The sequence below is a fragment of the Haliaeetus leucocephalus genome, unplaced genomic scaffold (assembly GCF_000737465.1).
Source record: "Haliaeetus leucocephalus isolate CR32 unplaced genomic scaffold, Haliaeetus_leucocephalus-4.0 Scaffold702, whole genome shotgun sequence".
Classification (NCBI taxonomy): domain Eukaryota; kingdom Metazoa; phylum Chordata; class Aves; order Accipitriformes; family Accipitridae; genus Haliaeetus; species Haliaeetus leucocephalus.
Genome location: NW_010973138.1, coordinates 5449969 through 5471769, shown reverse-complemented (window position 1 = coordinate 5471769; position 21801 = coordinate 5449969). Strand labels below are relative to the sequence as shown.

Below are 21801 nucleotides of genomic sequence, written 5' to 3'. Positions count from 1 at the left end.
TACCTCTTCCTCCAGATTTCTGCAGTACCTCAGTAAGCTCTATTTTGTAAAACCTTTAGCTCGAATAGTAAGGCTCCAGATATGAAACTGAACAAAATGGATTTGGAAACAATGGAGTTGTGAGCAAAACACTGGCTACCCACTGAAATCCTCAGTATCAAACACAAGTACTCTGAGATATAAGGAGTCTATCCTGACTAGCTAGCATAACAAGTTGAAAAGTAATTAAGAGGTGATACACGTTAAAAAAAAGAGATACAAGTCAAACTCCTGCCAATACTCTAGGGCTCTTTGTATGTTTGTTTATCCTTGAACAAGCTTCTCCTCACTGGACTCAGGAAGCGGTAGTATAGGACAGACACCATCAAAATTTCCAGTGATTTGGACAGTGGTAGCTAGCAGCCAGCATCGCATGCATGAGTCTGACTTGTTCCCAGGCCTACAGAAGTACTGACAGTATCGCAACACACCCTATGAGATAGGGAATTGATTATGGCTTGGCCAGAATTACAGATGCACAGCACTGGAACACAGTACAACAATCTGCACCAGCAAAATAAATATAGGATAAGCATGTATAAATGACAGTAGGAGACATGCAACACAGAGCAAACAGAAAATCACGTATAATTTCATTAGGATTAATAAAGGACATGACACCTTGGGCATCAGGTAAATACAGGAAAAGTTCTTAGTTGCACTTAGAGGTTTCATTCAAGCGGGATGTGGTAGTAATGAAACTGCAAACAAAATTAATTCCTGGCACAACTTCAATGGCAAGAAAACATGTACACACTCAAAGCATAGGCAGGTCCACACATCTAAAGCTAAATGTTAAGCAGATAGATAAAGGACCTGCTTGGTAGATGGTACACAATGAACTCCAATATGTAGGAAGAAGAACAAAAAACCAAACAAACAAAAAAATAAAGTGGAAGAAAGATTTCAAGATCGGACAAAGATACAAACCCCCCAAAACCCTACCCCAACAAATTCACACTCTATGAAAAGGACTGAGACTACAAAGCACAAGCTATAAATAATCACTCCAAACATGAAAGTAATTACTGACAAGACTCCAAATCTAGCAGCAAAAGCAGCACCAGACTGAAAACTACTGAAAAGTTTCCCATCAGTGCTCCTCCCATGCTGTATTACCAGCATACAAGATCTTTGCAAAACCTTTGTGAAGCCTGTAGCAAAGTTCTGAAGCCCCAGACACTGAGCTGTGCCTATCCTTGGATAAGAGAAAAAGGGATTTCATAAAGAAGACCTAGGAAATGCCTGTAAACCTCAGAGACTCTCAGTCTTTTGGAAATATGGAACAACACCTAGTGGAAGAAGGGCAGGCGTGAGAGCAGGAAGCAACATTAGGAAGAACTGGAGCTTCCTGAGCTGGTGTTTGAGAGGCAGAAACAGAATGGGCAACATGCCTGCCAGAAGTGACAAAGTGTCACTTGGAGCCTCTGTCTCTTCCTCCACCTGTTCAACCTTTCATACTTAAACTCCCATCATTTTATTTCCTTCATACTTCAGATGCAGTGTACCACAGTGAAAAACAATTGCCAGTTACTAAAAAAAAAAAAAAGGCAAAAAAAGGCAAGATGAGAGATACTATAATTTTCGATATACAAATACAGACTAGGTAAGTGACAAAAAGTTTCAAGTGTGATAGTCACTACTTCATCAATGGAAATTTTGTCAGAGAAGATAAATCCAGTCCTGCCAGGTCCACCCTGTCACCTACTCATCAGCTGAGTCACCTTTGTGGTCTTGCTTTATTCACTGCAATGTACAGTACCTTGGAGGATGTCTTGTCTTCGTTATTACTAGTTGTTTTGTTTCCTTCTTTTCAGACATCCAAATATGAATTATTAAAAGCATTAAGCAGGTATAATTTTCTGCAAAATGTTTCTGAAGTGTGTTGGGTAAGCCAGGATAAAAGCAAAGATGATAGAAGCAGCACAACAACTGAGCCCAAGACCTAGTATCTATACCTAGAGTAAAGGTCTCTTCCTTGCTATCATTTTGCGTGTTTGGAACTAGGAGAGGGTTTGGGACATACCAGAACAAGTAAGCAAGCTTTATAGATACAAATCACAATTTCAAGTTAAAGAACTTGTCTTCCCCAAGACATTCTTTCTAGTGTGACATAGCAAAACCTGACTAGGCAGGTGATCATGCCTAGGGCAAAATCCATGCTGTAACTGTTAAAATGGTGTGAGAGAGAGTTGCTGGGGAGTTCATTCCTTCCCCACCCTTGACAAGTCTGGACTACATAAGAACAACTAACGCACTTGTCCAGTATTTCAAATATCAAAGTTACTACACTTGTTGCTGCTCTGAAAAACAAAAACCCTTATTAGAAACAAACTTTAGTCTCACATGTTATTGAATTCACCTTGGTAACTACTAAGGTCCTTAATGTAGTAATGCATGCACAAATTCATAATCCAACAATAGGAATATGTGCATCACTAAGCTGGCAACAAGTCTTGCAAAATGACAAATGGTAGCGATCACTTACAGATTTATGGAGATTGTGCATGCTATCCTTATGCTGAGGGCAAATAATAAAACATTAGCTATACTTCCAAAAAGAAAAATAAATGAGGTCTTCTATGTAAAGCAGGATGGCTCAGCTGGAATTGCTATTTCACCTTCTATCTTTTGTTAGAAAGGACCAAGTTATTTCTGTTCTCTACACAGGAACTCCCCTGGATGGGCCTGCTATTGGTAAGCAACAGCACTTTGCTATCTGAAACCACTTCTGTGTATAAAACAATTCCTTACAAACATCAGTACTTCCCAGTCATAAGTAGAGAAGAACGATGAGCATTAATATCAATAACTCCTTTCTTCTGTAAAAGGATTTCTATCCGTATTGAGAGTGAAACCTTCAATGCATTTTTGTGTAACATGTTTTGCAACACAAAGATTTAGAGTTACAAGGTAAAGCCATTTAAATGCTGATATATTTTCATATTCCAAGAGCTTTAAAAATAGAATTATTCATGTTGTAGAAGAAAACTGGTAAGGATATTATGAATGCACAGGGATTACTACAGAACAGGAAGATGTTAATACCTTTATTAGGAAGCACGTCAACTTCAGGCACAGAAAAATCTGTTTTTAACTGGAATACTCTGGACTGTATTTTATTCATTAGTAGATTCTCATACTTTGATTGAGATCATGCAAGTCTCTTAAGCAGAAGGCTGGAAAGCTTTTCTCTGAATAGATCATTTGGATGGTAAGGATGTGGCCTGGGACAATATTCTTACCTTTTTGAAATCAGAAGTGTTTGGAAGCTTAAAGTTCAGATTTTGGCGCAAAATCTTCAACTAGTTGCATGCATAAATACCACGACATTTACAAGAAGACAACAAAATATTTTAATTTAAATATGCCCCATACTATACAACTGTATAAAATACCAACTAAGCATTCATTTAAACATTAAAAAAAAAACAAACCCCAAACAAAAAACAACAGAAAAAGCAAGCAGCACACTGTAGTAATGATAACAGCAGGTGGCACAAGCCAGGATATACAACCAGGAACTCGGGCAAGTTACTGTCTCACAACCTTTGCTTCCAATTACCATCAGAAGGGGAAACACACTGTAACCATCCCAAGACTTCCACAGTTTCTAGTGCCCACCTTATTAGGCAGACATCAGTGTACTAAAATGATGAAAACCATATTAGTATTTAACATTCTGTTCTTCTTAACTGAAAGGCAGCACTACTTGCTTAGGATTGCTAGGAAACAGAACAGCAGCTGCCTGGGTTTCTAATGCAAAACTAATGCTTTGATTGGTAATCATGAAAAGATGGAAAAAGGACAGAACAGGAATTATTCCAACAAATTTTAAATTGAATGAAGTTAAACACCAAGTCCAGCAGTAATTTGAGAAACATGGAAAAAATCTTGGAAAGGCTTAAAGGCAGTTGTGGCAAATCTACAAAGTTTCTTTCCATTTTACTTATTTGTGTGTTAATAAGCAGTACATGTATCCAGCTGATTATTACACCTAAGTAACACAAAATAACCTTATGCACCCCCATGTCAATAAAACAGGGCTCCAGCTATACATGGCATTAGCTCTCCTTAACACTGTTAAGATGGAGAGAGTGCCACTTGAGTTAGGTTCAAGACAGACACCAAGTACCAGTGTTTGTTTCAGTTTACAGGGTATATCAATCAGAACAAGACCATAACTGCAAATATTACTGAAGTTCAATATATTCCTGCTCTCTGTGGTCACAGGATAGCAATTTTTATTTTGCCTAGTATAATGACAGGCCTTCAATAACACCGCATTTACACTGCACCACAGCTTGGAATGGCTTCATTATACATCTTACTTTTTTTTTTTTTACTATATATCTATCATTTATTTAAAAAACAACGTGTGAACCTGGGCATTTAAGTCAATGTTTGCTTCAAATGGCACAGAATGGATTTCTGTATATGAACTCCAGCTACAAAACTCATTCTCAGACCAACTGTGGCAAAAGAAAACCAGAGAACCATGCTTTGATTTCTAAAAACATATTGAGAAGCTTCAAACATCCCACTTCTAAAACTGTAAGTGATAATCTTCCCACAGATATCAGTTAGTATCTTTTAAAAAAAATACTGAAACCTATTTCAAAGTGAGGATCTCCATTTTAAAAAACAAGTAATAAAATACACTTCTGTCATCTTTCTTCCTCTAAACTTTTCTGTGATGAGCTACTGTCTTTAAACACTAACATATAAAACACCCTAAAGCTTCTCCCACATACACCCATTACTTAAGTACGTATCGTTACTTGGCGTTAAGCATTTCTAAATACCAGCTTATTTCGGAAGCAAAGCTGAGAAAGTTTATACTTATGAGCATACAAAGCCAGTAGAAAAAGATACAAGTGTGCAGCTTGTAGAACAGTTCACATCAGGAATGAATGAGGAAAAGGCACTCCATCTCTCTTCGCTGTTCTACACACTCTGTGCAATTTTTCAATCACTGTTAAACCTTTGCTCCAACAATGCAGATTCACATACTGAGTAGAGTTCATGTCTCTCCATTACCATTTTTTTCACTGAAAAATTACATTGCTGTGAATATGCAACATTAGCTTTATTTATACATTTAAGAGTACTTTTTTCCAAATGAGAAAGTCAAAGCTACTGAACAAATGTTATTGACGATATAACTTAGTTAAACTTAAATAATTTAAAATCAACTTATTTAAACAACTTTCCTATTGCACATTTTTCCATTACTTTGCCAGATAAAACCCTATATAGGCATTTAAAAGGTTAAAATTTTAAAAGCACAAGTTACATAGCACCAAAATAAGGTGCCGAAGAAATTGTATGCCTGCTGGAAAATGAGTGCCAATAAAAACAAATATAAATATATATGTATATACACATCTAGTAGTAAGTCTGGGATGCTGAGATAATAAATACTTTAAACAATTTCCCGGATTTCCAGAAAATGTGAGAAACTATAGAAAATAATGCAAAGTTACTTCAGAAGACCAAGAATCCACATGCACAAAATCTATTGTAAGAAAAAGGTTTACAATTCTCATACTTTAATCTTTTAAAACCACCTCTGTTATCACTATGTATTCCACACAATGACTAGCCTATTAGTTTGAGGATTTATGTGAGTCAGAACAAAGAAAGCTTCCCCCAGTTGCTTTATAATGGAACAGCCTACAGTACCCCCCAAAAAAATAAACCTAGTTTGTCCTGTTAAGTCTCAAAATGTTTTCTTCTGCCTATCTTTTGTTCCCAGTGATCTGGGAATACACTCATGACATCCATCAACCTGCAGCATCAAAAATAAGGATGGAACTTCCTACATTTTTTCTGAGCAAACTTATATTGGAATTTCTCCTAGTATAACTGCTGCTGTTGCCACCAGACCTGTGACCTGCTATTTCCACAGTAAATGTTTCCCTTGCATATGTTTACTTATAACCCTTGGAAAAACAACAGTAGTTCAACTTAAATGGGTAGGAGTATAATCTGGCCTCCTCGTCTGAATAATTTTTGGTTTGGGTTTCTTTGTTTCTTCTTCCACATCATTTTCCTGGTCACTCTCACATACGTGGACGACGACACTAGGAGTAGTGTCAGTTGCAGCATGTAGCTCATACTTTTCTCCTGAAAGTTAAAATATTAGCAAACTGGTTAAAGAGGATCCATTCTGTAGAAAAGTATGAAAGAAATTACTAAAAATACGGGAATACATAAAAATGTGTAAGTAATACACTGATGATGAAAGCCTGATGCTACAATGCATTAGATGGTGCAGGCAGGTGCATTGCCAACAGTCACGTTTACCATCCAGAAGTATTTAGGTTCTGTTTCAAAGCAACATAGCTCAGCCGCTCTCTTAAAAGCAAGTTTACGTGAATTACCCTAAGCATTCAAGAAAGCATTTTACATGAGCAGCCATAAGTCTTCTTGGTGGGTATTTGTCATTTTAAAGTGTACAAGATCATCTATCCACTGTACCGCAAACCCACAGGATCTTCCTTCCCCCCAAAAGCTTTCGGTGTTTAAAAAGCTGGATGCAGTTCCTCCCACCTCACACAGAGGTGCTCTAACACCGTTCTGGCATTCTGTGGAACACCAGAACTAGGCAGCAGGCTTCACGCTTATGTAACGTGAAACACTCGGATATAATACAGCCAGGGTGTAGAAGTGCTATGATACAAATTTTGTTGACCACTGATCTGAAATCTGTTTTTTTCCATAATATAAAGAAATGCTTTTAAATCTAACCAGGTGTTTAAAATTTTCAATCTTACATTAGATCAGAGAAAGGGCAAACTATTTCTTTTCACCACTTCCCTAATCAGCTCCCCTTTATTCTTTTTCTTGTTACTTTATACTCATTACCTCTCAGTGGAGAGAACAGTCTCCATTAAGACCACATCAGCTGTTCAAAAGAGCTAACACCTGTGGCAAGCAGCACACTCCAGTGTGCCAAGGCTCTGAAGTGGTCTCTGCTCCGTTTCCCCAAGAACTTTAGGAAGGGGAACTGGCACAAAGAGCAGTTCCACAGAGGAAAAGGCTCTTGCTTCCACGTTTTCAGAAACACACAAGTCATTGTGCTAGAGTAACCCTTGCTTACTCCTTGGTACCAAATCATTAATTAACTCTATGTTCCAATGAACATCACAGTCAAGAGGCAGAACTTTGTAGGGCTCAATATTCACAATATATATGAAAAAAATCTCATGGGAAGAGGGATCACAGATCTGCCAAGGAGCTTACTGCAGGGCATCTCAATAACAGAACTTTCACGGTAAAAAGGACCAACTTCTACTGCTTAGTAGGCCCTTAAGTATTTCTTTTAAGGCCTACAGGTTTCTTTCTGGTATTGCTAAAACTTAAAAGGAAAGCTTGTATTAAAGAAAGCAGCACCCATGGTGCAAGCTCTGATCTTTCATAAAATCAGTAAGCTGTAATGTTATTTATTTATTCATTCCGCATGTTTCATCAAAAGCAACTTTTATTCTGACAAGCACAGTCTTATGGGACTTCTGTTTCAAAAACTGATTTCAGGAAAATAAAATCTTTGATAAAAAACATTTAGTATGTCAGCAGTATTCTTGATGGATGTTTTAAAGACCGACATGCAGCTCATCTGCTTAGTTTACATATTTCTGGATAAACAAATGATTTTTGGCAGCATTTTATACCTCCACTTCTAACTGCAATATCTTTCCTATAAATTTTTCTTGCCATTATAATTCACACACCATTTAAAAGACAGTATTTATTAAAAACTGGCAATAATCTAGCCCAATTTTTATGCCAGCAGAAGCATAGATTTTTGTCCCTCCACAAACTGCAAAGGGCTGAATTTCAGAGGTAAGAAGAATTCCCTAGTGGTTTGTGAGATGCATGTTATTTTCACTGGAATCTTCAGATATCACCAGCATACAGTCAACCATTAACTACTACAGAGAAAGCTGATGCATGAGGAGCTAGAAGTTCTGCCCTACCCTCTTCTCCACCCCTTACTACTGACATAGTAAAGACATATTCTCTAAGTCTGTATGTAAACAGGTATATAAAAATACTACAGTAAAATGATTCAAACTGCAGTTTTTATTCTCTTTGATACTGCTACCAAATGTGGCCATTTTTTCTCTCCATTGCAGCAGATGAAAATTGGAAGGAGCAAGGATTGGCAGAAACTTCTCCCTATTAACTCCAAAAGAAAATTAGGTTGATAGTGACTGTTTCCCTCCTACAGATAGTACTGTCTCAGATGCAGAGGTAATTCTAGCACAGAGCTACACAGCTGTTAACTGGTTCATTGTCTTAGTCTGAAACTGGACTTCTCCATCCCTTCAAAAGGTATGTAACTACACAATTGCCTATTCATTTTTAGGAAACGCTTCTTGAAAATTCTGATGAACAAGCTAACGTATTATTGAAGCAGAATTCGTGCTCTCTGCAAATCACAAAAGAGACCACATTGTGGAGGTCTGGGCCCTACAAGTGATCCTGTGGAATTACTACATATGTAAGAAACTACTGTTTACTAATATTTTTTCTGATATTACAAATTTAATTGGTAGATAGTAATTCATTTGAAAAGTTCTAGAAATTCAGAAAGTTTAAAGGGTGTTTTATTGAACCAAAATTCTAGTGTTTCTACTCCTTCTTACCTGGTCCTAACTTGGAGATAGCGTATAAAAGGTCATAGTTAATAACTGGAGTAGCATCTTCTACTTGCTTCCAATCAACAGGTGGAGAGGCAGGAGGTGAAATCAAAAACTGTTTGTCTGGATTTGGTGGTGCCAAATGTGAGCTTCCAATGTGCAAAGTCTGAAAAAAGCATAAAAGCCAAAGCTGTTTCACTGTTATCAATGAATCCGTCATTCATGAGGAATTTTAAGGTCTGGATAGATGTTATGCTGTAACAGGCACTCAAGGTGGCAGCATGTAACTACATTACTGAAGAGAGCTATATGAAAGATCCAGTATACAAAATACAGACAAGCCACCACATTCATTAACTCTGATGAAACATGCAATGAAGTATGCACATCCGCATCTTCTCATTATGGAGTTTTACAAAAAATTTCACCAGAAAGTATCTGTCCTTAAAATACCGAAGTAGGAGGAAGCTGGATATGGGCTTTAAGGCCTAATGACAAATGGTGTTGAAACTCATTACCACAAGTGAGAGTGGTGAGAATTCTAGAAGGTATATAAATAAACTGGCTCCTTCAGGACTGTCCCTAGGGACATCTGAAACAGACACACATAGATTAATTTTCCCATTAAATTTACGGAGGAAAATACACAGCAGCTACCAAAAAGCACCCAGATTACCAGAACCTGAGAGTTTCACATCTTTAGCAGCAGATGCTAGCCAGCTATAGAGCTGCACTGATGGCGATCTCCAAGTACAAACATGTGCTAAACAAACGATTTGCAGTAGTGAGAGCAGGATCAACAGGTGGAGTCCTGAACATGCAGCTCTACACTTTGGATTCCCTCAGATACTACTTGAGCACGCGTGTGCGTGCGCATGTACTGTTGGCAGCGCACACTTGGCTTCCCCCTCCCCGTTAAGCTATCTTTGACTGTACCGATTACTATCATCTACTCCCTTTCCCCAAGGTTATCAAAACAATACAGAGGGAGACATAAATGCAAGACATACAACAGCCTCCAAGTACTTGTAGCTTTGGAACAATCTGTGATTCCCTAATCAAACTGAAAAAATTAAGTGTTCATTAGCGTGACTGAAGACCTGTGGAAGCTTATCACGAGTAAGTTATGCTCTAGTACCTTGTAAAGGTAATCACAAAAAGACTTACCTGAGCAAAATACAGTTTTATTTCCTTTCCAAGGAACTCTGTCTTGTGCAATTGGATTCTAGCATCTGCTGCAGATAAAGGGTTACTGAAATTTATTCGTACTCTTTTGAAGCTCTTAAAATACTGAAAGGTGATATCTCTGTCGTATGTTCTAAACAGCGATTCAAATTTGGCCTGAAAAGAAAGGACCAGAGAAGAAAGTGAATATGGAACACTACATTTTCTCTAAATACAGAAAGAAATTGCAGTTAGTAGTAGGGGCATACTACCACTTTCGAATATTGATGTATTTATAACAGCTTAGATTTAGTTTTCTTCTTCTCTCTTTTTATCACGAATTTTTCTAACGTATCACTTGTTTTCTCTATACCAGCTTTTTTTTTTTCCATATTAAAAAATAGATTATTGTCATTAATAAGTGTTGGACATGACACTCTGATTTAATGACATAACAGAAATAGTAGTATTGGTAAGATATTGAAAAGAAATGCTTGTCTTACAAAATTAATATCCAAAGGCCTTGAAAAAAGTCTGCCAAGCATGCCTTTGTCTAAGTGTGCAATTTTCAAGGAAGCCAACACAACAGTTTCAAGAGAGGAAAATGAAAAAAGCATATTTGCAAGGTAAATGTAGTTTTCTTTGGTGACTCAGCATGCATAATAAAGTTCAGGAACAGCTCCTGTTTTAATAGCTGCTACTTTCATTTAGGAAAATGAACATATTATTACTGAACTCTAGTTTAATAGCCTTTTCTATTTCTGGAACCGAATTCTAAAAAGGCTCCCACTATCCTTCCTAAAAAAATCTTAAGTACTAACCATACAGCTCCTGAAGGGCCTTTGACACACTTTCTGTTTTGACTGTGTGGTAAGAGTAGGAACTGGACCAAAACCTCATACCTTCATAGATCTGCAGCTGAGTTACTTTGCTGTCCTGTCTGCATGAAAACACTGAAGCACCTTTACCAACAGCTGGCTATCTCCATTTTGCACTTTGCGTTTGTGCTCCTAGGGCATCTATGCAAACCTGACTTGGCTATTTTTCATATCATTTATATGAAGAGTGCTTCCACTCTTACTTCAGGATGCCAGACCAAAGGAGGAGAAGCTGCCACGCTCTTGCAAAGCATTTCAGGCTCACATTGAGAACACAGTAACCAGTCACAAGCCTTATTCCAGTGATGGCAATAGATAAAGCATTCAGATTTCAGATATTTTCCCTTCATAAAAGCTTACTAGAATTTCAGTACAAAGCCAAAATAAACAAGTATGCAAAATCACATTGCCTCATTTTTTTTTACTGTTACATTTTGAATTAGTAGAAAAAAAAGCAACAAAGATTACATAAGGAGGCAGCAACTACTTCAAAATTTCATCTTCCTTCCTGAAAAGCTCTGCTTCACAAACTCGCCACAGCTGTATACAGAACCATTGTATTTCAAAGATATTTGAAAATATTAGAGCTGTCCTGCTTCTTGCTGAGCCACACTTAAGCTTCTTCAAAATGAGCTCTGAAACAAGACCAGGACCTGGTCAAATACAGGCACACAATGCCGCTATTTGTTAGCCTCCTGTACTCCAGAGAGAGCTGAATGTAACCATGTAAAGTAAGCTAAACCCACACTAAATTGCATTCCAAAGTTCACATTCAACATTTAAATTCAGAGACTACCTGCAAGATTTGTTCAATATATATAAGTTTTTTTAAAATGTGTGTAATTATAGAGGTCATAAATGTCATGCTAGCAATATGACACTAAATAAAATGTTATTTTTGTCCTTAAGGTATCTTAGCAGTCAACAATTCACTGTATCAGGGCTGGATTACTTACATTATATTAATTCTAATCAGTTAAATATAAATCTGAGAGGACTTCTTATACTGTTAACATTATGCTCTTAACTACAGTGCCAGCCAAAAAAATCCCATGAAAAGTATAAAGTGTACTATAAATTATGTGAATATTACTACCAAAACTATAATGTAAACATTTGCTGAAAACTCATATGCAAGTGAAGAATACACTATAGAGACAGTCAAGTAAATCTGGAGGTAAACTTTTGACAATTTTCAAAAACACATAGCTTAAGATCTAATAATTTCCAAAGTTAGTGTCATTCACATCAAAGCATACTACTGCAGACTTATAAGACCCAAGACCCTTACATCAAACTGAAATTTTCTTCCAAGTCGAAAAGCTATCAAGGCATCCGTATTTTAAACAATTTGAAACACCATCTACATACTTAGTATTCCAGTAGTTCACAGAAATAATACACAAAAGATAAAGCATACCCTTGTTTCTGCTTGATTGAAGACATCGCTATCTGCCACACAGGCAATCAGAGAACTAAAACTGTAGTTAAAATTTCTAAAATGCATTTTGTGCTTCACCAAAGTGGTACTTGCTGTTCCGCAGAAACCAATGACTTTTAAGGAAGCCGTTGGTCCTGCAGGCAGCATTTATAAAGGAAGCAAGTCCAGCCCCTCAAAAAAAAAAAAAAAAAAAAGGGTTTCAGAGCATCCTGTATGTGACAGCGAATTCCTGAACAAAGTCCTGCATGCTTTGAGGCAGTCAGGAACAAAATGTAAGCTGCGACTGGAAAGAGGTGACGTCAGCACATTAGTCAGCTTCCCTATGCTAATTACCAGTGCTCAGGAGGATGGAAAAAACAGCTGAGGTTTGCACAGCAGCTGCTTTATCGAGCCTCTTGCAGCATAGTTTCCACTGGTAGTAATTCCATTCAGCACTCAGACAACATGCTCTTCACTGGAATGGGACAACCCATCTTAAGATGGAAAATGTTACTGCTAAAGGACCAAAGTCTAGAGTAATAGGCTGTAATTAGCCAGGAGGAAAATTTCAAGACTTTGGAACGGAAAACAAATCCCTCAGGTCAATAGCTTTTGGTAATTTTGTGGAAAAAATACATGGACTGAAACTTGGAGATTAGGAGGAATTGATTTGGGAAAATATATTTTTCCCCCCATTACAGTGAGAATTCATTTTGAAGCTTTCTTCAAAGCAACTATATGGACTAATTACCATTCTCACTTTATTAAAAACTCATTCCAAGCCTCAAACTGTTGAGGTTTTTTGTTTTGGGATGGTTAGGGGTTGTGGGGTTTTGGAGGTTGGTTGGTTGGTTTGTTTTAACAGGAGCTTCATCACAAATCTGCTGTTCGGGTTTTATGAGACAACCTGAACTACCAGTAGCAGTGATAAGGTATGAAACCCACACTGCTGATATTTTCTGGTTTATTTGTATCCCAGTTTCAGAACATTTCCCAAAAAGTAGCACAGGACACAAGTTTTGGGGTGGGGTTTTGGGGTTGGGTTTTTTTGGTTTTCCTTTTGTGTGGGTTGGTTTATTTTTTTAATCAAGAACCATTTTAAAAAAAATTAACGTTTAAAGTAATTCACTAAGTTTAAGATTAAGCTTTTACAAGCTATTTGAAACTCTCCTATGCAGCTTCAGATCAAAATTTATAATGAAGTCAAAATTATAAGTGCATTTATTTCATTTTACTGTAACATGGGGCTATGACAGAAGCATCAAGTTTTATGAAATACTTGCAAACAACAGACAGTCATAAGTTTAAAACCTGATTTCATAAATATTTAATCATATATAACTATTCAAATGAATAGCCTTCTCCGTTTCCATGGGCTCTACTTACTTGCTTAAAGTTAAGGATGCTTACTGTGCCACAGGCTAAAATCCCCATTTAGTAGTCAAACTCTCTGCTACTGCAAAGCTACCTTAGCATAAAAGTTACCTTAGCATGAAAGACTACACAGACCAACTTCCTAGAACCTCTCCTTAGAATCCCTCGCTTAAAAATAAGCTCAGCTCAGGAAAAGAGAAGGTGCTCTGAAGGAAAATTCAACAACTGGTGTAGATGCTGTCAGTGAGATTAAACTCAACTCCAGAAGAAAGTAATAGGTAGCAAGCCTCTTAACATACTGGGTGCCTGAAGGACAGTAAGGAAGAAAAAGTAGCTCCTTTCCTCTCTCGGAGTTCCCAGGATGATGGGATGTGGTGGCTATCCAGCCACTCAACGCTGCCAACATCTGGACCGGACACACATACAGGGAGAACAGGTCTGAGTTCCCAAATTCATGACCTGTAGCCAGAAGCACAGATACTTAAGAAGAGGATTCATAAACAGCCATCATGCCAAGCAGTGAACCACCCGAGCTCACACAGAAAATCATGCCAAGTATGTCTTGAATCCTGCCCTTGCCCTAGAATTAGGTCATCAAGTGTCTTAAAGACTTTGGAAGTGGAAGCACCAAGCATAATTCCACAGACCAGCAGTGAGGATGCTCATCTGGAAAAAATGGCCATGAATCACCTGAGCATAAAAGGAAAACAGGCTTTCCACACCCTAGGTGAATGTTTAGCTACTGATAAGAAAGTAAAGAAGGTCCCCCCTTTAACCTGCTACTGAGTCAGAGTCATTTGGCATACTCTGAGGCTACTGAGATGACTGCAGCATCTCTGTGGGTGACAGGTGGAAAGAATATTTCTTTTGTAGAGCCTCAAACTGCCTCCTGTGTAGGCCCTGAGCTGCTCAACAGAACGAAGGCTTTGTCAACCTAGCTGCAAACCTTTATATAGCTAAGCATGTCAAAGCTTCCTAGCAGTCCAGTGATTGTACAAGTCTTCAAAAGCCCTATTTTGGACTTCACAGCTTAAAGTAGGACAAGTAAATCCTAGGCACTTGCATCCCTTTGTAACTCGACTTACATTTTTATGCCCAGATCCCATGAAGAGTAAGACATTAAAAATACCTCTGATCGCTATCCTCAAGGCCACCTGCACATTACTGAGGCCCAAGGAAAATGATTTTACAAGTCTTACTACAGCCATCTTTCAAATATAACTTTGTCATCTAAACCAGGACTATAGCCTGCTGTATTACTGTCTTAGCTGTAAACAAACCAACTACTTTTGAGAACATTTAACACCTCACAAAACAATTTTTTCACACAGTGTTCTCCAGATTTAAAATAAACATTGAGTCTTCTACTCATGCACACTAGGTTTTTACTTTGCCTGTTTAGAAACCAGTCCTAGTCTGCTCCATTTTATCATTATCATCGTTATTTTTTGGTAAGGTTGTGTCATCAGTCATTCTTAAAGAAACAATTTGGGCAAAAAAAGACGGTTGCATACTAACACTCCATTCACAACACAGAATAAATGGAGAACTAGTATTCTGGGGAAAAAAATAAATTAAAAAAAAAAAATCACTTTGAAGTGGCCCAAAATCCTTACTGCTATGATCTATTAGAACAAAAACGCAGTCTACAATGTCTCAATTAGTGGATTAAATAAACTACCTTGAACTACTAAAAAACAAACCGAAGGACTTACTTTCTCAAAATAAAAAAAAAATCTCACTATCCCTGCTTCATTTAACAAAGTTTTAAGGCAGCAGCATTATGTTGACAGCCCTGAGATGTACTGTAGAAACCAAGAGTCAAAACTACAAAACAACCATTACAAAATCCTGACAGTGTTGCAATGTTTGTTCTGTGGTGTTCAGGTCCTGTAACATTTGTTAACCACACGCTAATGAACTGGCTGGAACAAGAACAGGGCAAGACTATCAGAACTTCTGGATTTGATATTCTGATGCTATCAGAGTGCAGTTTTTCTTCTTCCTTGTCTTCAGAGAGTTTGCCACTGTCTCCTTTTTGAGACTCCCTAGTGACCTACAGAAAAAGAACAAGGGCAGGGAGGTCACCTGCTTAAAGATATAAGCTCTTATCCTGATACCAAATAATGTCTGGTACTAACACAAACTTCTTGAGTGCAGTGGGATGCTGCTGTACTTTGGGCAACAAGAATCAGGGAAACCAAACAGGTAAGAATAGTATGACAACATGGTCAGCCCTGCTTTCTCAGGTTTCACCTTCCCCTTGAAAGGTACAGATTCTGGGGCTCAAGTTTTAAAAGTTGAGTTCTAAAAATTGCAGACAAGATGCTCAATGAAGACCTAAAGCACTCCCTTAACATCAATAGCACCTGACAGATCCGCCACTAGCAGCACTTTCCAGGCAGAGAAATTTAAGAGACCATTTTTTGATTACTTTCGGGGGTGAAAGGAGAAAGGAGTTAAATGAGTATATGGAATAGTGGGAACACAAAATGATTGAATGCCATAAATAGTTCTATAATTTAATATCCACATACAGTAAAATAGGTAAGGCACAGAAGAGGAAGAAATGAGACCACAGAAGTAGAAAAAAAGGCAAGTCAAAAATGACTGTTCATTGCCGATAACTACATTAGCAAAGCTAACAATCTGAGGAAGAAAATTAACATGTTGGTAATTCTGTAATCGAATAAAATGATCACCTAATGAGCTATAAATCAGAACAATATAGTCCATTTTTTTCTCTCATCCCTGGCAGACTTTTAAAATTGCCCTGGGAGGGTGCTCTTTATGTAATCCCTGTACTCCCGCTATATATACTTGCTGATGGTTTGCTATCAACATATAGTCTCTATTCCTGTCTTCATGTTAATTATCTTGCCTTAGCCCTTACTTACGACAGGGATAAACATCTGCGAAGTTATCTAGAACGAATAATCATACTTACTGGTTTCATTTTCCTAGTGGTTGGGAAAGGAGAGGGAAGGGCAGCAGTAAAGTCTAAACAGCTTCCACAGCTACCCATGCATGTCTAGGGTCAGTAAGCTCTGCTCTGTGTGCACTAGCACACGCCTGAATTCAGATGACATTCTAACCTGCACTGTTCGTCAGCACAGGAGCAGGGGTGCTATGCATCTGCAGGGGACAGGCATGCTGAAGGAGAGAATGGGAAAAGCTAATAAATGTTCCTTTCTAGAACTTAACACTAATCTAGAGTGTGGCTTCATCACACATTCAGGTATAAACAAAAAATCCCCAGAACTCAGACCCACTGAAAAAGTAAGCAAATTAACATATGAAGGGCTAATGAGCGTGTCCTTGATGGTGTATTTTTCTCTACTGCCTTTAAGGGTGCTCTGCAAAGTAACACTGCCATCAGGAAACAGTAACATTCTCCATCATTGGCAAACCTTCTTTTCCCTGCCCTTGGGATTCAAGAAGTGGTTTTTTATGTGGAGGTTTGTTTTGTGGTGTTTGTTTCGAAACTTACTTGATGAGCAAAAGAAGTCACATCAATGCCGGCTGGCTCAACCAAAGAGCCAGGAATGAGGGCAATGAGTTAAGTCACTTGCCTTAAAATGTCTGCACAGTTCTTAGAATCATTTTACTAGCCAAAAGTGAATCAACACCCCTTCCCTCTCCCCCACCAAAAAAAATCCCCCCAAAACAAACATGACTGAAAGGAAACCTGCACATGATTTCTTTCTGCAAGTCTGACAGGATTTGTTCTAAAGTAAAATTAACTGGCAGATCAATCATACTTAAGTATACTTTTGTCCTCAAAACCCTTACAATAGCCTGAGCATTGAGAGACTGGCAACCTCGATGTCTAATCCAGAACACTGGAACAGCTATACACCTACTCATGCAGTCAAGTGGTAACACAGCCCTTAACTCAGTCGTACAAATTTCTCCATGCCAGGCAAACCCAGATCAGAAACACAGGGAGAAGGGAGTCAGAATTATCATACAACTGAAAATGTTAATGGCCAGTTTCTTCTGCTTTGTGGTTATGAAAAACTTTAAGTTTTTCAAAGTTGCGTACTCGTTGATTTTATATTCTACGCATTCATCAGATCATCAGAAAGATACTACAAGTGAAATAAGTATATACCCTGAGTTAGTACATCAGCAGAGAAATAATCTGCAACAAAACACTTTTAACAAGCAGAAAAAGAATCTTTAGTATTACGGAATAAACTGCACAGATAGTAGCTACAAATTATTTACAGTAAAGAAATCACAGAGCACAGCAATACAAGTACACAAACTCGTTTTCCGAATTACACAGAGCTACGTGCAGTGTATTAAGTAAAGGTAACACCCACACAATGACAAAATGGAAAAAAGGGCATGAAGCATGGAGTTAAGACTGTCATCATCAGCTCCTCTCATTAACTTTGTTTATAAGGTAGAACAGCAAACACATGACCATTCACTATTTCATACGCTTACAAGTATTTTAGTCACTGAATTTCCAGTCATAAAAATAGAGACAAAAATTTGTGCAGTTTTAACAAAATTTAAGCATCTGATTCCACATAATAGGGTACACAAAAGAAAAGCCTGTCTGTACTACATCAAGTTACGTCACTACTATATAGAAGCACCATTTGAAAAAAGTATTCAATGGCTATAAAACTCTGAACTATTGGACAATATTTTCATATCTAAAAAGCAACTTTTCAGAAATAAAGCTTGAATACTTGTCAGCAATATTTATCAGAGCACTAGTTGAGCACAATTATCACTAGCATACTTTGTATGTTAGCATAGATACTTATGGTGGATAGACACAGCTAGACACAGTTGACCATAAAAATTAAAGGCCATGTATCTAGGGTGCAGTGCCACCTCTCGTTTAGACTTTTAGCTGTTCCAGGAAAACCTTATCCTCTTTCAAACAGAAAACTGAGCAGGAGTGGCCATTTTCTAAGATTTTAGGCAAAACATGTCAAAGCAAGCAGAAAAGCTATGAAGATTTTGCACCTTTACTAAGACGATATACATGCTTAAGACGCAAGGGGTGCTTGACTCAAATACCTTTATATAACTAAAATTATAAAAGGATAAATGCCAATCAAAACAAGTTTTTCAAAAAACTCTACCTATTTCTCCTGTATTTATTTCTGTTTAAATTCATTAACTGATTCACTTTAATTACAAAATTATCTACAGGTAATGTATTTACAGGAGAGAGAGCACATACTGAAACACCAACTCTTTTTGCAGTAATTGGGTAGGGGCCTGAAAAAGGGAAGGATAAAGTTCTTGCAAGGCCAATCATAAATGTTTCCCTCACCCCCACCACAGAGAGAGAATTTCGTTTCAAGTAATCAAAAGAAACTTCAACAAGATGCTTCTTAAAAGTATAGGAGAATACCTGAAAAAGACTGTCCAGCAATATTATAGTTCGATCCATTACAGGGGGGGTGGGGTGGGAAGCTGCAAGGAAAAAAAAAAAAAAGAAAAAAAACCCCAGAAAATAAAAAGCCAAAGACCAAGATGATGATCTTTAACCAAGACAAATACAAACAAGTTCATTCCCATGGCCAGATGCAGTTGCAGTGTTGATTATTTCTTTCTATTTAAGGCAGAAAGGGGAAAGAAAAGGTGGTGGGGACAATAGTACAGTCCGTAACTCATCCCAGAAGCAGTGCACATGCCACACTGGAAAAGGCGAACTATGGAAAGGGAAGGGCAGGAAATCCTTAAACAACTCTTCTCTTCTAACTTAAACTTGTTGAAGGCTTCTATAAATATAGGTATCTATATAAATCCTTTCCTCAGAGTGGCGATTAAAAAAGTGGAAAGACAGGAAAATTCTCCAAAGATCATCTATATTTATTATGAACTAAAAAAGAACAAGGGCTTTTAAACCAAAATGTGTTAATAGGCCATTTTTGCATACTATAGAAAAAGCATCTGTAAACTATTTACAGCAGAATTGAAGGAAGTTCTTTGTTTAAAAAAAAAGTTCCCGCACCCCCCAAGATAGAAAGTAGTATCTCATAAGCACTGTGTAACTATGAAGTAAAGGAAGCATGAGGTATTCTTCCTACCACTGTAACGAGGAAAAATCATCAGCCATGTGACCTTTTCAAGGTTATTTATTTGAATACCAGTATGGGAAAAAAAATAATCTAGACAGTAATTATCAGATAGGTGGATTTGCAAGATGAAATAATTTAAGAAAGAAAGAAAAGACATGATATACACATCAGCTACTAAAACAAAAACGGCCCTTCGGATAATTATTTCTTGAGCAAGGGGGCACCTTCTGAAGATGAACACTTTGTTTTGTAAAGAGGGAACAGCTGTAAAGTTATTTATAAGTTAGATTCAGCAGAGGGAGAGGTCCAGGGGATAGGGCACATACTTTGATTTGGATTCATGCATTCTTAAAGCACGTCATACATATTCTGACACTTACCACAGCTGGAGCGCTGCACTCTGATGCTGCCTCTGCACATCGCCCATGCTTTAGGGTGAGCTAATGGGCATTGAGGAAATGTTGGTGCTGGGCTTGTACACTGGTATCTAAAAGATACCATGTTTTAAGACTGAACAGGGACCAAATTTCAGAGAAATGGGCCTTTAGTGTTAACCTAGATATATTTAAACGTTGACAGTGGCATAAGTAGAACCATCTTCAGCAGCTGAAACAAGAAGTGGTGAGGAATGGAATTTCTTGCATAAAGACAATCACTTCGCGACAGCTTACAAGAACAGATGTAGAGCGAAAGACACAGAAACCAAGTTCCCCAAATCTCTCTCGTGGTAAGAGGGAAGAACACCCCAGTAAGTGATCCAGCAGTGTGTCACAATCCAGTCCCACAACTCAGAGTATTTTATTCAAACCCTATCAAATTGAAGCCAGTGTGGTCAAAGCTCCCCAATATCCAGGTGTTCCAGTAGCAAGCACACACTTTCAAAATTCCTGCTTTCCACCCTGGAGCTAGATGCAGCATCCACAACATAAATGAAAAGCACTAACAGAACACTGAACCTAAATTTGGTTTACAATTTAAAAAACCTAAGCCAGTAAGCTGTGATCTGTTTTGATACATACATGTATAAGTACAGTGATGAAGACAATACATTTTACAAAACAGGTTTAGTTTTTAAGAACTAAATTTTGACATGATTGGACAGGGTTATGATCCAGATTCATATATTAAAGACTATGTCTTCTAAATATATGTACACATGTTTTATAACATGTTTGTTAGAGTAAAAGCTTGATGTCAGCATCCTAGTCTTTTAAATATTGCTTGAGGAAAACAAATATGTCTGGCGCTCTGGCTTTATGAAACACACACTGATCATCACAGCAAGGCTAAAAGGCAAGTGGCATTTTTGGTTCAATATGCTTCCATATCCACTGAAACTTTTCTGAAAAGACCAAAAAAAGTCAAGATATTTTTATCTCACTTTGTACATTCTAGATAATGAAGGAGATAATGATAAAAGGTCAGTACAGAGGAGAAAAAGCAAAAGGAATGAATCTGTGTCAGCTTATCTTTATTCCCTACTCAACACCTAAATCAAGGGTTACCATTATACAGCATGAGTCTTTGCATGTTAAAGGTTCAGATAAACCAGTTCAAGAAGCCTAACTACCTTTTCTTTGAGCAACCAAGGTTTTGTTTGAAAATCTGTTCTGAAACAGTCAGATAGTATTTTAGTGGTTTCCAGACCTATGGCCAAGGATCTCTGATGGGTATTTTGGATCAACTGGTTAGACAAGGAGTTCCAAAGTTCTTTCATGTAACAAAACTCTGAAGCCAGCTGTCATTTCTACTGATGATTTTGGAGGCTGCTAGGAGCACACCAACAACCTGTGTTTTGGTATGACTTGCACCATTACCTCTACTCTTCGATTCCACAGAGTGCATTGCAATATGACATCTATAACATGTTAAGCAAAAATTTCAGAACAAGTAAGTGACATCTGATGGTGGAAACCCAGTCATTCCTATCTGACTGTACTCAAAGAGAACCAGAGCTTTTGAGCTGCAGTTAATCTTCCATGATCACATTTGGGAAACCAAATCAGTTCACCACAGCTAGTTAAACAAAACAGTAATAAGTAGGGAAGGATAAAGCAGGGTTCACTCCTCAGTTCCACCTGTATTTTCCTATTGGAAGGTCTTGAAATTCTGTGATCTGGAGTTTCTCCAGAACAGATGCACACTCCTCAAGGATAATGAAAGTTAAAAAAGGCAGCTTGGGCCATCACTGCAATAAATACTTTACTTACTCCCGCAACATAACA

The 21801-nt window shown here is 37.7% G+C and overlaps 1 protein-coding gene across 2 annotated transcripts in view; it reads right to left on the bottom strand.

The window, feature by feature from the left end:
* Positions 1-4737: 4737 nt before the first annotated feature.
* The window catches only part of RCAN1 (regulator of calcineurin 1), a 37201-nt gene continuing 20137 nt past the window's right edge, over positions 4738-21801 (bottom strand). The window contains exons 2-5 of one of the 2 annotated variants that reach the window (XM_010580362.1): positions 12150-12341; positions 9855-10028; positions 8694-8853; positions 4738-6168 (exon numbers count right to left, since the gene is read on the bottom strand). In XM_010580362.1, coding sequence (XP_010578664.1) covers positions 6005-6168; positions 8694-8853; positions 9855-10028; positions 12150-12317 — 666 coding nt within the window. In that variant the 5' untranslated portion in view covers positions 12318-12341 and the 3' untranslated portion in view covers positions 4738-6004. Of the gene's footprint in view, positions 6169-8693; positions 8854-9854; positions 10029-10672; positions 10784-12149; positions 12342-21801 lie in introns of those variants that run through there. The other variant, XM_010580363.1, reaches the window with a different exon arrangement.